Genomic DNA, 17,511 nt, shown 5'->3' with positions numbered 1-17,511 from the left:
ACTCTTGTAGGTCTGTAGACTCTTATCGTGAATGGAAAGATATTCTAATAGTATATAAAAAAGCCATTCGCAAAGCAAGAACAGCTTATTATTCAACGTTGATAGAGGATAACAAAAGTAACCCACGTTTTCTGTTCAGCACTGTAGCCAGGCTGACAAAGAGTCACAGTTCTGTGGAGCCGTGTATTCCTGCAGCTCTCAGTAGTGAGGACTTTATGAGCTTCTTTAACAGTAAAATCACGAGAATTAGAGAAGAAATCAACCAGCCGGTTGTGGGCGTTTCTTCAGCTTTAGCGACTTCCCTAGGCTCTGACTTGTCTCTAGACTGTTTTGATCCTATAGACCTCCCTGAGCTGACCTCACTCGTTAATAGAGCTAAGTCTACCACATGTATGTTAGACCCCATCCCGACTCAACTATTCAAAAATGTTTTTTCTCTTATTGGTGTGACAATACTGGACCAAATCAACCTATCCCTAAGCTTAGGATATGTACCACAGGTTTTCAAAGTGGCAGTAATTAAACCTTTACTTAAAAAACCTTCCCTTGACCCAGACACCTTAGCTAATTATAGGCCAATTTCTAACCTTCCATTTGTATCTAAAATTCTGGAAAAGGCAGTTTCAAGCCAGTTATGTGACTATTTGTATAGAAATGATCTGTTTGAAGTCTTTCAGTCAGGGTTCAGAATGCATCATAGCACAGAGACAGCACTGGTTCGAGTTACGAATGACCTTCTTATGGCCTCAGATAAGGGATTAGTGTCCATATTGGTTTTACTGGACCTCAGTGCTGCTTTTGACACTATAGATCATGGCATTTTACTGCACAGGTTAGAGCATGTTGTTGGGATTAAAGGGACAGCTCTATGTTGGTTTAAATCATATCTATCTGACAGGTTCCAGTTTGTTCATGTACATGAGGTTTCTTCAGAACAGTCGAGGGTCTGTTATGGTGTTCCGCAGGGTTCAGTGCTAGGGCCAGTCTTGTTCAGTTTATACATGCAGCCGTTGGGAAGTATAATCCAGAATCACGGCACACACTATGCTGATGATACGCAGCTCTACTTGTCTATGAAGCCGGATGAAACAGAACCGTTAGTTAAACTTCAGGCATGTCTTAGGGACATCAAGGACTGGATGTCCAGAAATTTCTTGCTTCTAAATTCAGATAAAACAGAGGTTATCATTCTTGGTCCAGAGCATCTTAGGAAGGGATTAGATGGTGTTGCGATGGCTTCCAGTGCAACTGTGAGAAACCTTGGTGTTGTTTTCGATCAGGATTTGTCGTTTAAACCATATGTTAATCAGGTTTGTAAAATAGCGTTTTTCCATCTCCGTAATATTGCAAAAATTAGGAAAATCCTCTCGCAGAGGGATGCAGAGAAACTAGTTCATGCGTTTGTATCTTCTAGACTGGATTACTGTAATGTGTTGTTAGCAGGATGTCCAAGTAATTTGCTGAATAGGCTCCAGCTGATCCAGAATGCAGCAGCACGAGTACTGACAGGAATTAGCAGGAGAGACCACGTCTCTCCAGTGTTAGCGTCGCTCCATTGGCTACCTGTAAAATTCAGAATTCAATTTAAAATTTTATTACTTGCATATAAAGCCCAAAACGGCTTAGCTCCGCAGTATTTACAAGATTTGATAGTGCCTTATGTTCCTGGCCGAGCTCTCCGCTCCCAGGGTGCAGGTTTACTCGTAGTTCCTAGAGTATCTAAATGTAGATTTGGAGGGCGGGCGTTCTGCTATCAGGCACCATTACTTTGGAACCAACTTCCAATCTGGGTTAAGGAGGCTGACACCACCTCCACCTTTAAAACTAAACTTAAAACCTTTCTGTTTAGTAAAGCTTATAGTTAGTGTTTAGTAAACCTCTAGCTGGTGTTGGTAAATCTCTAGGTAGTGTAAACTTTAGTGTGTTAGAGTCAGTAGTCATAGTCGCAGCTATAGAACAAAACTATAATAGTTAGTCTCAAATATAGCTTCGCGGTAGATATGCTGCTATAGGCTTATGCTGCAGGGGGGCACCGACATGATCCGCTGGGCGGTGCCTCTCACCCTTCTTCTCCTCTCCTTTTCCCTGCCTCTCTTCTCCATTACCATTTTTATTTATTATAAATATCTCATAGCTATCATTTTTGTCCATTGTTCCTGTAGTTTCTTGTGCCGGCCCCCCTTTTTTCTCTTTTGTGTATGTTTGCAGGCCGGAGCCTCAGGAGCTGCGTTCTGGCCTGTGTTCCCGGCCCTCCCCCCCTCTGGTCATCCCATTGCTTCTTCCACCTGCCTACGTGGATGTCTGCTGTTGCTGCTTCCGCCTGCCTGCACCCCCCCCCCCTCTGGTCATCCCGCTGCTGCTTCCACATGACTGTTGTGTGCTGCTGACGCCCCCCCCCCCTCTGGTCATCCCGCTGCTGCTTCCACATGACTGTTGTGTGCTGCTGACGCCACCCCCCCCCCCCCACCTCTGGTCATCCCGCTGCTGCTTCCACCTGCCTGCTGTGTGCTGTCGTCGTCCCTGACTCCCCCAGTCTGGCCTTCGGCAGGAGGGTCCCCCCTTATGAGCCTGGTCCTGCTCAAGGTTTCTTCCCTCCTAAAGGGGAGTTTTTCCTTGCCACTGTTTGGCTTAAGGTTTTTCTCCCACTAAGGGAGTTTTTACCTGCCATTGTTTATATAATAATTGCTCGGGGGTTTATGTTTATGTTTATGTTTATGTTCATGTTCATGTTCTGGATCTCTGGAAAGCGTCTAGAGACAACATCTGTTGTATTAGACGCTATATAAATAAAATTGAATTGAATTGAATTGGGATGCCTAACACTGCGAAACGAGTTATAGCCTTCACAACTTTACTCGCTAGAAGGCTCATCCTCCTCAAATGGACACATACGCTTCCGCCCACACACAATAGATGGATACATGAAATCCTATACTGCATTAAGCTGGAGAAGATTAGGTTCTCCCGTCGGGGTTCCCTGGAAGCCTTTAACAAAACTTGGCAACCTTTTGTTGACCACATTCACTCACTCAGCATTGATGAAGAACCTGAGGACTAACTAGAAAAGCTGTGAGCAGAATAAACCCCCCCACCCACCCTTCCCCGAGTGAATGAGTGTGTTTGTATGTATGTGTATTTTTGTCCTATTCTTTCTTTGTTGTTTTATTATTCTTTTTGTTTGTTTATATATCTTGTACACTGTCTTTATTTGAGTTACGTGATAATGTAAACCTTGATATTTGCTTCATTGTTACTGTCGTTTATGTGTTGAAAAATGAAAATTCAATAAACAGAGTTGAAAAAAAAAATAATAATAATTTTCACTTATTTATTTATCATTATTAATATTATTTTCATTGAATTGTGTAATGTTTTGTCCTTAAATCAAGACTGTATATCTTTTTCTCATTCCATTGAGATGCACAGTTTTGTTACGGTGTCAAATATCCTCTATATTGTAGATTGCCATACAGAAATAATATGATACTTAATGTAAATGTGTCATTGATTCCTGTTCTACTGTGCCTTACCCCCTAATAAAAATATATATTAAAAAAAAAAAAAAAAAATGGGGAGAATCAAATCATTGAGTGAGGTGCGTTGGACTCGCAGCGATAGGTGGCGCCGTTTACTAATGTTAGTTGGAACATTAGTAAACCAACATGGCAGTTTGAAGCCGACGTAGGAGGAGGACAACAACATGGCAAAATATGGACCAACGATGCAGCAGCTCTGAACATTTATACACACTAGACCTGATGGAGTAGCAGGTGGAGGGACTGACCTGATGTAGTACGGGCAGGACTGACCTGATGGAGTAGGTGGAGGGACTGACCTGATGGAGTACGGGCAGGACTGACCTGATGGAGTAGGTGGAGGGACTGACCTGATGGAGTACGGGCAGGACTGACCTGATGGAGTAGGTGGAGGGACTGACCTGATGGAGTAGCAGGTGGAGGGACTGACCTGATGGAGTATGGGCAGGGGGAGGGACTGACCTGATGGAGTACGGGCAGGGGCAGGTGGAGGGACTGACCTGATGGAGTACTGGCAGGAGGAGGGGGAGGGACTGACCTGATGGAGTAGGTGGAGGGACTGACCTGATGGAGTACGGGCAGGTGGAGGGACTGACCTGATGGAGTACGGGCAGGTGGAGGGACTGACCTGATGGAGTACGGGCAGGTGGAGGTGGGCAGGGGGAGGGACTGACCTGATGGAGTACGGGCAGGTGGAGGGACTGACCTGATGGAGTACGGGCAGGTGGAGGGACTGACCTGATGGAGTACGGGCAGGTGGAGGGACTGACCTGATGGAGTACGGGCAGGTGGAGGGACTGACCTGATGGAGTACGGGCAGGTGGAGGGACTGACCTGATGGAGTACGGGCAGGTGGAGGGACTGACCTGATGGAGTACGGGCAGGTGGAGGGCGTGTCCTGGTGTTTCTGGTCAGCTTGCATCTGCAACAGGCGTCCGATGACTTTGACGAGCCCCTGGACGTTTCTGTGGAAAGCAGCAGCGAAAACAAAACGTGGTGATAAAAGACGACAAGGGAAATGGTTAAGATGAACTTCTGTATAAACAGCAGAAAAGCAAGGAGACAACTAACTAAAAACACAAATCTATGTGGGATATGAACAGCGTGAATCCATCGGTTCTCCCTCTTCCCTGTGTCCTGATCCGTCGCTCCACGTGTGTGTGATGCACATGCACCTACTCAGCCCGACTCGACCTGGTTTGGCTCTTTTCCACTAGGGGTCTAACGTGCCGAGTAGATACTTTTCTGTATCTATTTGGGCTATTTCCTTTGGGTTCCCTCCCACCCAGGAAGGCTGCACCGGTGAGTCTTGTCAAAGGTTTTCACATTTATCAGTCCATTGTTTTGTACCATTTAAGTGGTAAGTACAGCGGGAACGGGTTCGCCGTACAGTTACACAGATAAAGGAATCAATAGTAAGTCACTGCAATGATTGATAATGAAAGAGCATTTAAACGCACACCATGTGCACAGAACTGAACAACGGTTTAATTTAAAAAGATAGGTTTATCAGGCGTATATTTAAAAATTTGAGATGCCTTTAATGTTGTGAAGAAGGTTGGAGCGTGTGGTCTGATGAGTCGGGTGTTGAAGAGCGCCGGGGGCATGAGGGTGAGAGGAGAAGCGGGTTTATGGCATTATGGCAGCATTATGGGGTGGCCTCACTGCGTCAGGTCCAGGTTCAGCCACATTATTGGTGCTTTTCCACTAGTACTCAGCCCGCCTCGACTCGCCTTGGTTCTTTTCCACTAGGGGTCTAACATTCCGAGTAGATACTTTTCTGTAACTATTCTGCTTAGGTTCTAAGCTGCTGAGTCGGCTGTATCTGACATCATCACACTACAGGCCGTACATTGGTCGGGGGTTGGAGTCAGACGTCTGAGTCAGGAGGAGGAAATCAGAGAAAGAGACTGACGGATTCTGGTTCATTTTATTCAACAGGGAACGGCAGCAAAAGTCTGTTTGGTGATCCAACTCTGAAGTGCAGATGTTCATAAACCTGGTGCTGAGGAGAGAATTAAAAAAGGGATCTAGACGGGCGATAAGGAACGACCAGATCTACCAGGAGCTCTGTCTCTTCATAGCTGCTCACGGCTCCAGCTGACTTTTCAGCAGCACAGAGACAGACAAAAAAACATTAAAAAGCGTTGCCGCTTGAATCTTCTCTCACTTTCATTTTTACGTACCTGGCAGACGGCAGCAGGTTGAGGACACAGTTGAGGACGTAGTGCAGGTCGGCGTGGCCCTGCTCCACCAGGAGGACCAAGGCGTCGCAGCAGGCCGACCGGACCAGAGCGCCGTCGCTGCAGCACTGCTGCCACAGAACGTCCAGAGCCGCCCCCTGAGGCACAAGCCGCTCAAGTCACACGCTTTCACCACGGGTGGCCCCAGCAAGTCAAGAAACAAACATGTGAACGGGGCAGAAAGACAGAGCTCTGGAGGAACCTACCTGGGGGGAGGACTGGCAGATCGGCCCATCGGAGCCCTTCTCTTTCAGCACAGCAGCCACCAGGCTTCTCACGGCCTGGAACAACCAGAGGGTTCATGAAGAGGACACATCAGAATCACAATCAGAATTTGGACAAGTCAGGTCAAACAAGACATGGAATTTGACTTGGTTATTTTCGCTCACTGTACAGTAAATGACAGCTCTTATTGACATATATACAATTTAAAAAAAGTGAAAGGTGCAGCAGAATGAGGTAGACATGATTATTGAAAGATGGATTGTTACAGCATATGATTGTGGTTATTATTAGGGCCCGAGCACCTTCAGTGCGAAGGCCCTATTGTATCTGTAGGAATTTTTTTCTTTCTTCTGACGAAAGGAGGGCCTTTTTGCCACCCTAAAAGTGCCCAAAAAGTCACCAAATTTTGCATACAAGTCAGGCCTGGCGGAAAATGTGATATTTAATAGTTTACATTAATGGGCATGGCAAAATGGCTCAACAGCGCCCCCCGGAAAACTTTGTGACTCAAGCCCCACAATACGGTTTGACGTACATGCACGAAAATCGCTACACACCTGTATCAATACACAACTTAAAGAAAAGTCTCTTGGCAACATGGCCGAAACCGAACAGGAAGTCAGCCATTTTGAATTAATCGTGTCACTTTGGCGCAATTTATGCCATTCCTTCGGCAGTTAATACGGCCCGAACCGTAACGTGCCCCCAGGTGTGTTATACATCAAAATGTGCGTCTCCATCCTGTGACAACACGCATTACTTTTCTCTTTCAAAAGCGTTACCGTGGCGACGCTAGACGCCAAAAAGCGCGCCCAACCTTCATCTGGTTGGTTCAGACAGAAAAAACTTTGCGCCTCAAGCCCCAGAATACGGTGTGACGTACATGAACGAAAATCGGCACACACCTGTATCATGTCGCAACTTAAAGAAAAGTCTCTTGGCGCCATGGCCGAAACAGAGCATGAAGTCGGCCATTTTGAACATCTGAATTAATCGCGTAATTTTGGAGCAATATGAGCCATTCCTTCGAGAATTAATACGGCCCGAACCGTAATGTGCACCCAGGTGTGTTATACATCAACATGTGCGTCTCTATCCTGCGACTACGCGCATTACTTTTCTCTTTCAAAAGTGTTACCGTGGCAACGCTAGACGCCAAAAAGCGCGCCCCCCTTCATCTGATTGGTCCATATTTGATAGTCCCTAAAAGTCACCAAATATTGCATGCAAGCCAGGCCTGGTGATAAATTTGATATTTCATGGTTTGTATTAATGGGCGTGGCAAAATGGCTCAACAGCGCCCCCTCGGAAAACTTTGTGCCTTAAGCCCCACAATACGGTTTGACGTACATGCACGAAAATCGGTTACTCCTGTATCATGTTGCAACTTAAAGAAAAGTCTTTGGCTGGCTGAAACCGAACAGGAAGCCAGCCATTTTGAATTAATTGTGTAATTTTGGCGCAATTTATGCCATTCCTTCGGCAATTAATACTGCCCGAACCGTAACGTGCACCCAGGTGTGTTATACATCAAAATGTGCGTCTTCATCTTGCAACTACGCGCATTACTTTTCTCTTTCAAAAGAGTTACCGTGGCGACGCTAGACGCCAAAAAGCGTGCCCCCCTTCATCTGATTGGTCCATATTTGATAGTTCTCCAAAAGTCACCAAATTTTGCATGCAAGCCAGGCCTGGCGATAAATTTGATATTTCATGGTTTGCATTAATGGGCGTGGCCTAACGGCTCAACAGCGCCCCCTAGAATACTTTTCTCTGCCATAACTTTTGAAAGGTTTGACATAAAGAGTCGTGGGTGGTGTCATGGGACTCGGTATTGAGTCCTTGACCATAATTGGTGAAAATTAGCCCCGCCCCTTCTTCTGATTGGTTGTCCCGATTTTCTGCTATAACTTTTGAATGGTTTGACATAGAGAGTCGTGGGTGGTGTCATCAGATTCTGTATGGAGTCCTTGACCTTCATTGGCCTGAATTAGCCCCGCCCCTTCTTCTGATTGGTTGTCCCTTTTTTCTGCTATATCTTTTGAATGGTTTGACATAGGAAGTCGTGGGTGGTGTCATTTCTGATATGCTTATGGGGGGCGGTGGCCGTGAGTGCGAGGGCCCGTTCATCGCTGCTTGCAGCTTTAATTTTTATAATTATTATAGAGGGAATGCGCATGACGTCACAGATGCGACTTCACAGAAAGACTGAGTGGCAGAAAGACTGAGTGTCAGAAAGACTGGGTGTCAGAAAGACTGAGTGGCAGAAAGACTGAGTGGCAGCGTAAACTTTCAGTTTGAGCAACTGGAAAACATCTAAAATGGGAAAGAGCTGTTGTGCGATCAACTGTACTCATAGATTTAGCAAGAAATCTGAGTTATCGTTTTACAGACTGCCGAAAAATAAGCTTAAGAAAGACTAATGGATCAATGCAATTCACAGAAACAACTGGATTCCAGACACCGAAACGTGGATTTTCAGTTCCCATTTTGTATCAGGTAATGTTGGATTTTTGGGTAGCTAACGTTAAGCGGTCAAATCATAAAGTTCGGTGTCCTCATCACTTTAATTTCACCAACAAATCCTGCCTTGAAGTCCGACCAAGCATCAAGACTTTTGTAAGTCTTCAAGCTTTGCTTCGTGTATTTCCCCGGTGTAGAAATTAAGTCCATATAAATATCAGGAAACTGGATTGGTGGCCAAATATTAATGTCCATGGACCACTGGTTCTTGGGGTAACTGTACCAAATATTAATGTCCATGGACCACTGGTTCTTGGTAACTGTACCAAATATTAATGTCCATGGACCACTGGTTCTTGGTAACTGTACCAAATATTAATGTCCATGGACCACTGGTTCTTGGTAACTGTACCAAATATTAATGTCCATGAACCACTGGTTCTTGGGGTAACTGTACCAAATATTAATGTCCATGGACCACTGGTTCTTGGGGTAACTGTACCAAATATTAATGTCCATGGACCACTGGTTCTTGGTAACTGTACCAAATATTAATGTCCATGGACCACTGGTTCTTGGTAACTGTACCAAATATTAATGTCCATGGACCACTGGTTCTTGGTAACTGTACCAAATATTAATGTCCATGGACCACTGGTTCTTGGTAACTGTACCAAATATTAATGTCCATTAACCACTGGTTCTTGGGGTAACTGTACCAAATATTAATGTCCATGGACCACTGGTTCTTGGGGTAACTGTACCAAATATTAATGTCCATGGACCACTGGTTCTTGGGGTAACTGTACCAAATATTAATGTCCATGGACCACTGGTTCTTGGGGTAACTGTACCAAATATTAATGTCCATGGACCACTGGTTCTTGGTAACTGTACCAAATATTAATGTCCATGGACCACTGGTTCTTGGTAACTGTACCAAATATTAATGTCCATGGACCACTGGTTCTTGGTAACTGTACCAAATATTAATGTCCATGGACCACTGGTTCTTGGTAACTGTACCAAATATTAATGTCCATTAACCACTGGTTCTTGGGGTAACTGTACCAAATATTAATGTCCATGGACCACTGGTTCTTGGGGTAACTGTACCAAATATTAATGTCCATGGACCACTGGTTCTTGGTAACTGTACCAAATATTAATGTCCATGGACCACTGGTTCTTGGGGTAACTGTACCAAATATTAATGTCCATGGACCACTGGTTCTTGGTAACTGTACCAAATATTAATGTCCATGGACCACTGGTTCTTGGTAACTGTACCAAATATTAATGTCCATGGACCACTGGTTTTTGGGGTAACTGTACCAAATATTAATGTCCATGGACCACTGGTTCTTGGGGTAACTGTACCAAATATTAATGTCCATGGACCACTGGTTCTTGGGGTAACTGTACCAAATATTAATGTCCATGGACCACTGGTTCTTGGGGTAACTGTACGGGTCACTGTCAAGTCCAACTGACTTTAATTTAAGCCCATAATCAGCTGTTATCCCGTCTTCTCCACTAGTTGCAGCTGTTTTTGCTGATGTTTTGCCACTCAGTGCGAGTAAGGGGGGGTCCAGTGGGGAAGTGACGTCAATGCAGAGCCTCTATTATTGCACAGATTTATTTCTCTGAGACTATTAGTGATGAGAGTTCATCAGAGCAACAGCTTGATTTGATTTGATTTGATTTGATCTTTATTCATCTTGAACAAAACAATAAAATAAAACACCATGCATCAACAACAATAATAAAAAACAACCAGTTTTGTTCAAGAAGGGACAGGAAGAAGCAAATGCTTATCTAGTCCGGCCCCTTCTTGCAATATAAGGATATCCAATATATAAAAGAATAAAAATAGCAATAACAATAATAATACTAATAACAACAATAATAATAATAATACGTATATACAGTATATACCCTTCTTGACACATAAAAGTATATCAATATAAAAGCAATTAAAAGACAAGTGAGTCAATAATAAAAGTAGCTAAAAAGAAAGAAAAGCATCATGCACAGAAGAAAAAAAGACAATGAAAAAAAATTAAAAAATCCTGGTCATTATAACATCAACTTTTGGTAGTTCAGTATGATAATCTGCTTATAGCAGCGTTTGAATAGCCTGATGTTCTTGCAGACCTTCACACTTTCATCAAGGTTGTTCCAGAGTGTTATACCATACACTGAAATGCACATCTTTTTCAGTGTAGTATGAGCCATTGTCTGTTTAAAAGTGTGTTTATTCCGTATATCATGAATACCATCTCTTTTTCTAAATAACATTTGGATGTTTCCAGGTAAACTATTATTCCAGGCTTTAAACATGGTCTGTGCCGTTTTGAATTTCACCAAATCTGGAAACTTGAGCAAATAAGAATTTAAAAACAAATTATTGGTATGATCTAGGTATCCCGCTCCGTTTATTAACCTCACTGCTCGTTTTTGTAAAGTGCAAATCTTTTTTAAAGTGCTTTTATAATTATTACCCCACACTTCTACACAATATGATAAATAAGGTTCAATAAGTGCATAGTACAGAGTGTGCAATGGCTTCTTATCCAGTATATGTCTGGCTTTACCCAGTATCCCTATTGTCCTTGCTAGTTTGGAACACACGTGTTTAGTATGGGATTTCCAGCAAAGTCTGTGATCAATTAATACACCCAGAAACTTAACTTCATATACTCTTTCAATCATTACCTGATCTATTTCTACTTTAATTTCTATATCTATTTTGCGATTTCCAAATATGATAAACTTTGTTTTACTCAGATTTAGTGACAGTTTGTTTTTGTCAAACCAATCTTTTAATTTGGATAATTCAATGTTAACCATGTTTATGAGTTGATTTAAATCATCCCCCGAACAAAAAATATTTGTATCATCAGCGAAAACAACCAGTTTTAAAATATTTGATACCTTAAAAATATCATTAATATATAAGATGAACAATTTGGGTCCTAGTACTGACCCCTGGGGGACACCACAGGTAATATTTAGGCTCAATGATTTATAAGTTCCAATTTGTACAAACTGTTGTCTATTATTCATGTAACTATGCAGCCAGTCTAGTGCTGCCCCTCTAATCCCATACCTCTCCATCTTTTCTAGCAACAATCCATGATCAATTGTGTCGAATGCCTTTTTAAGGTCAATAAACACACCCAGTGCATATTTCTTATTGTCCATACAACTTGTAACCTCCTCTACTACCTCCAACAAAGCCATGGAAGTTGATCTTGATGATCTAAACCCATACTGCCCATCATTTAGCAACTTATTGCCGTCTATGAATCTGTCCAATTGAACCACAAATAATTTTTCTAGTATCTTGGAAAACTGGGACAGAAGGGAAACAGGCCTGTAATTGGTAAATAGATGTTTATCACCCGTTTTGTGTACAGGGATAACTTTAGCCAGTTTCATTTGGTCTGGAAATATTCCTGATCTCAATGAAAGATTATAAATATGAGAAAGGGGATCAATGATCCCATCAATGATGGTTTTTATCAATGCCATGTCAATATCATTTCCATCAGTAGATGTTTTATTAGCGCTATTTTTTATAATTTCTATAATTTCCCCTTTGTCCACAGTTTCCAGAGAGATTGAGTTAGAGTTTCTCTCCCCCCAAGCCACCTCCTCAGCAACCTTCCCTGCTCCTTTTATATCTTTGGCTAGATTTGGACCGACACCTACAAAAAAGTGATTAAACCCATCAACAATATCTTTCATGTTTGTGATCTTCTCATCCCTGTACTCAAAAAGGTCGGGGTATGTGAGCTCAGCTGGTTTATTTCTAATGACACTATTTAATATGTTCCATATTCCTTTAATGTTGTTTTTATTCTTATCTATTAGTCTTGTATAGTAGTCTTTCCTACAAGCCCTCATAATATTTAATAATTTATTTTTATATTTTTTATATTTTAACTCTGCTTCAACTGACTTCTGCTTAATGAATAACCTGTATAATGAATTCTTTTTTTTACACGCGTTTTGTAATCCTTTGGTCATCCAGGGATTATCTACATATTTATTCTTGTTACTATATTGTTTTATGGGGCAACTTTTATTATAAAGTTTGATAAATATATCTAGAAATTTATCATAGGCTATATTAACCTCAGTTTCCTCACAAACCCCTTTCCAGTTGTATTTCAACAGTTCGTGTTTGAATGCAGATAAGGATTCAGAAGATCTGAGTCGCTTATATTTGACTTCATTTAACACACTCTTCTTCTTATAATTACATTCATAAATTGCAAAGACCGGCAGGTGATCACTGATGTCATTTATCAATATACCACTTTTGTTATTATCCACGTTATTAGTAAAAATGTTATCAATTAAGGTTGCACTATGGGTTGTTATCCTGGTAGGTTTAGATATAGTTGGAAACAAACTCATACCATACATGACATCAATGAAATCATCTGTCGTTTTATGTTTTTGGGGATTCAACAAATCAATGTTGAAATCCCCACAGACATAAATTACTCTCTGCTTTAGCGTACCAAATAACATTTCCATATTTGTTATAAATAACTCAATATTAGAACCAGGTTTTCTGTACACACAGCTAACCATTACCTTTTTCCTTCTCTCAGTGTCAATCTCAATCGTGATACACTCCATCACATTGTCCACAACCAATGACATTTTATCAATAACTTTGTAAGATAACCCTTCATCTACAAACAGAGCAACACCACCATACTTTACAGATTCTCTGCTGATGTAGTGAAAGTTGTAACCATTTAAAGCAAAGTCAGCACCCTTCTCATTGTTAATCCAGGTTTCAGAAACAGCAACAATGCTAAAAGCATTTTTAAAAACCTTCAGATACTCTTTTATATCATTAAAATGTGCATAAAGACTCCTACTATTAAAATGAATAATAGATACACCATTTTCATATGTAATATTTGCATTGAACTGACTGTCTGTGTGATATAGACAGTTTTCACTAATGTTCTTAAGAAGATTAAGGTCTGGATCTAAATCCTGTTCAATCTCCATCATGAGTACATGTAAAAAGTACACACATGACTAATATTCATATAACAATAGCATTTCATCCCTAGGAATGGAAACACTACAGATTACTGGTCTCTGTCAAATTTTTCCAGTTGATCAATGCTAGTGATGTATACCCCATTTGAATTTTCTGCTGCACCCAAAGGTTTAATGAAGACTTTGCAACTGACAGTCCAAGTTGACTGAATTTTGCCTTGTTTTCTGAGAGCCCTAGCTTTTCTTGCTATGTCTGCATTTTTTTTGGTAAGATGTTCGTTTAAGTATACATTAGAGCCCTTTAATTTTCTACCCTGTTTCAGCAGATTTACTTTGTGTTTCCTGTTTGCAAATCGAATAATTATGGATGGTATTGCTGGCCTGTCATTCTGCCTCTTGTTTGGCAGTGTGTGACATGCTTCGATACTGTCAATATTAATGTCAATGTTTTTACTACTGAGGAATGATTTTACCTGCTCCTCAGTTGAGCATTCATGCTCCGGGCTGCTCTCTGAGGCAGGGCCTTTCAAAGCCTGGAGAAAGCTCCGTGGTTTAATCTTCAGGCCTGAGATGATCACATCATTCATCCTGGAGTATTGTTCTAGACTGTCCAGGCGGTTTTCCAGACTAATAATTTTCTTCTCTTGTTCAGTATTTTGTCTTTTGAGCTGCTTCACCTCACCCATTAGCTCTGTTATGATAGCCTGTTGTTTCAACATGGTCTCCACATTAGCAGACATCATTTCCACTGACAATTTCAGCTCCTCCATGTCCTTCTGTAGCACTTTCATCGCCATCTCAACTCTTGATCTCCACTAACAATGAGTTAGACAACAGATTAACAGCTTTTTACCTTGTGATTTCGTGTGGATGGAGCTCCTGAAGCCAGGGCCTGGAGCCTGGTGGAGCTGGCTGCTGCTGGTGCTTGGGCCTGGTGGTGGATGGCTGAAGGAGCCTGGGCTCGGCCTGGTGCTTGGAGTTGATGGTAGCTGCCGCTGCTAGCCCGGTGGTGGTAGCCGCCGCTGCTGCTGCTGGGCCGGTGGTGGTAGCCGCCGCTGCTGCTGCTGGGCCGGTGGTGGTAGCCGCCGCTGCTGCTGCTGGGCCGGTGGTGGTAGCCGCCGCTGCTGCTGCTTCTGCTGCTGCTGGGCCGGTGGTGGTAGCCGCCACTGCTGCTGCTGGGCCGGTGGTGGTAGCCGCCGCTGCTGCTGCTTCTGCTGCTGCTGGGCCGGTGGTGGTAGCCGCCGCTGCTGCTGCTGGGCCGGTGGTGGTGGTAGCCGCCGCCGCTACTGCTGCTGCTGGCCCGGTGGTGGTAGCCGCCGCTGCCGCTGCTGCTGCTGCTGCTGCTGCTGCTGGGCCGGTGGTGGTAGCCGCCGCTACTGCTGCTGCTGGCCTGGTGGTGGAAGCTCCTGCTGGCCTGGTGGTGGTAGCCGCCGCTGCTGCTGCTGTTGCTGGCCCTCTGCTCACACAGGTGCTCTGCTCACACAGGTGCTCTGATCACCTCTGCTCACACAGGTGCTCTGCTTCGCAACATTCGATGCTTGGGGAAAGAAACTGTCTCTGAGTCTGGAGGTTTTAGCTACAGAGCTCTGTAGCACCGTCCAGAGGGGAGGAGTTCAACCAGACTGTGTCCTGGGTGTGAGGGGTCTGGTCCTGGTCCTGGTCCTGGGTGTGAGGGGTCTGGTCCTGGTCCTGGGTGTGAGGGGTCTGGTCCTGGTCCTGGTCCTGGGTGTGAGGGGTCTGGTCCTGGTCCTGGGTGAGAGGGGTCTGGTCCTGGTCCTGGGTGTGAGGGTTCTGGTCCTGGTCCTGGGTGTGAGGGGTCTGGTCCTGGTCCTGGTCCTGAGTGTGAGGGGTCTGGTCCTGGTCCTGAGTGTGAGGGGTCTGGTCCTGGTCCTGGTCCTGGGTGTGAGGGGTCTGGTCCTGGTCCTGGTCCTGGTCCTGGGTGTGAGGGGTCTGGTCCTGGTCCTGGTCCTGGGTGTGAGGGGTCTGGTCCTGGTCCTGGGTGTGAGGGGTCTGGTCCTGGTCCTGGGTGTGAGGGGTCTGGTCCTGGTCCTGGTCCTGGGTGTGAGGGGTCTGGTCCTGGTCCTGGGTGTGAGGGGTCTGGTCCTGGTCCTGGGTGTGAGGGGTCTGGTCCTGGTCCTGGTCCTGGTCCTGGGTGTGAGGGGTCTGGTCCTGGTCCTGGTCCTGGTCCTGGTCCTGGTCCTGGGTGTGAGGGGTCTGGTCCTGGTCCTGGGTGAGAGGGGTCTGGTCCTGGTCCTGGTCCTGGTCCTGGGTGTGAGGGGTCTGGTCCTGGTCCTGGGTGTGAGGGGTCTGGTCCTGGTCCTGGTCCTGGTCCTGGGTGTGAGGGGTCTGGTCCTGGTCCTGGTCCTGGTCCTGGTCCTGGTCCTGGGTGTGAGGGGTCTGGTCCTGGTCCTGGTCCTGGTCCTGGTCCTGGTCCTGGGTGTGAGGGGTCTGGTCCTGGTCCTGGTCCTGGTCCTGGTCCTGGTCCTGGGTGTGAGGGGTCTGGTCCTGGTCCTGGGTGAGAGGGGTCTGGTCCTGGTCCTGGTCCTGGTCCTGGGTGTGAGGGGTCTGGTCCTGGTCCTGGTCCTGGTCCTGGGTGTGAGGGGTCTGGTCCTGGTCCTGGTCCTGGTCCTGGGTGAGAGGGGTCTGGTCCTGGTCCTGGTCCTGGGTGTGAGGGGTCTGGTCCTGGTCCTGGGTGTGAGGGGTCTGGTCCTGGTCCTGGTCCTGGTCCTGGTCCTGGGTGTGAGGGGTCTGGTCCTGGTCCTGGGTGTGAGGGGTCTGGTCCTGGTCCTGGTCCTGGGTGTGAGGGGTCTGGTCCTGGTCCTGGGTGTGAGGGGTCTGGTCCTGGTCCTGGTCCTGGGTGTGAGGGGTCTGGTCCAGGTCCTGGGTGTGAGGGGTCTGGTCCTGGTCCTGGGTGTGAGGGGTCTGGTCCTGGTCCTGGTCCTGGTCCTGGGTGTGAGGGGTCTGGTCCTGGTCCTGGTCCTGAGTGTGAGGGGTCTGGTCCTGGTCCTGGGTGTGAGGGGTCTGGTCCTGGTCCTGGGTGTGAGGGGTCTGGTCCTGGTCCTGGGTGTGAGGGGTCTGGTCCTGGTCCTGGGTGTGAGGGGTCTGGTCCTGGTCCACAGGACAACTCAGGACAACCCTCTAGTACGGATGGACACTAACAAGGGAGGGAGGAAGGAGCGAGGACCTTGGTGACCCTGGACAGACTGTCCGTCTGTCCGTCCACACCACAAAATATTATATATAATTTTTTTTTTATTATTATTTATTAATAAAATAATTATATATGATATAAACTATATATGATATATATTTGCCTCAGGTTTTTACAAGCATGGTATTAACCATTAATATATATGCAGACAAAGCAAGAAAAAAAAAAAAAACAAAAAAAAAAAAAAAAAACCTAAGTTTCTATACGGTCAAAACGTACAAAGACCGGGTCAAATACATTGTTACTAGGGATGCCCCGATACCATTTTTTTCCCACGAGTACGAGTATTTTAATTTGTGTACTCGCCGATACAGAGTACTGATATGATACTTCTACCACAAAAATTTCAATTTTAAACAAAACTCAGCTGGCCGGGCTTTCCTTTAGTCTTTAGTCTCATCGCAGGAACATCAACTGAGCATGTGCAGTGCTTCACCTGAACTGAGCATGTGCGGTGCTTCACCTGAAGCCTCCGTGTGAAACAACAAACAATCAAATAGAATTTAATAAACAGGCTAAATGAAATGTTACACACTCTTGTACAGTAGGTGGCGGTATGCTCCTTAAAGTTGGTTGCGATCCGCCAATAAAACAGAGAAGAAGAAGAAGAACATAAACAATTCCATTGTTACATTCCAGTTAGCCGCTAGTTGGCCAAGCTTAGCGTGGTGGTGGGAGGAGAGTGATACCCGTGAGTGAGACTGGCAGCGCCGTTTCAGGCAAGATAGCGACAGACGCAGATGCAGCGGGACGTCAGCAGGGTGGACATATTTCAAAATAAGAGACGACGACAGAAGCA

General features: G+C 44.9%; 1 protein-coding gene across 4 annotated transcripts in view; it reads right to left on the bottom strand.

Annotated features, from left to right (window-relative positions):
- The window catches only part of focad (focadhesin), a 136,894-nt gene that overhangs the window by 103,986 nt on the left and 15,397 nt on the right, over positions 1–17,511 (bottom strand). For all 4 annotated transcript variants that reach the window (XM_061710461.1, XM_061710460.1, XM_061710462.1 and 1 more), the window contains exons 3-5: positions 5,986–6,060; positions 5,723–5,877; positions 4,403–4,501 (exon numbers count right to left, since the gene is read on the bottom strand). In XM_061710461.1, the coding sequence (XP_061566445.1) occupies positions 4,403–4,501; positions 5,723–5,877; positions 5,986–6,060 (329 nt within the window). The remainder of the gene's footprint in view (positions 1–4,402; positions 4,502–5,722; positions 5,878–5,985; positions 6,061–17,511) is intronic.

The sequence above is a fragment of the Cololabis saira genome, chromosome 20 (assembly GCF_033807715.1).
Source record: "Cololabis saira isolate AMF1-May2022 chromosome 20, fColSai1.1, whole genome shotgun sequence".
NCBI lineage: Eukaryota > Metazoa > Chordata > Actinopteri > Beloniformes > Belonidae > Cololabis > Cololabis saira.
This window is presented reverse-complemented; position numbering and strand designations above follow the sequence as displayed.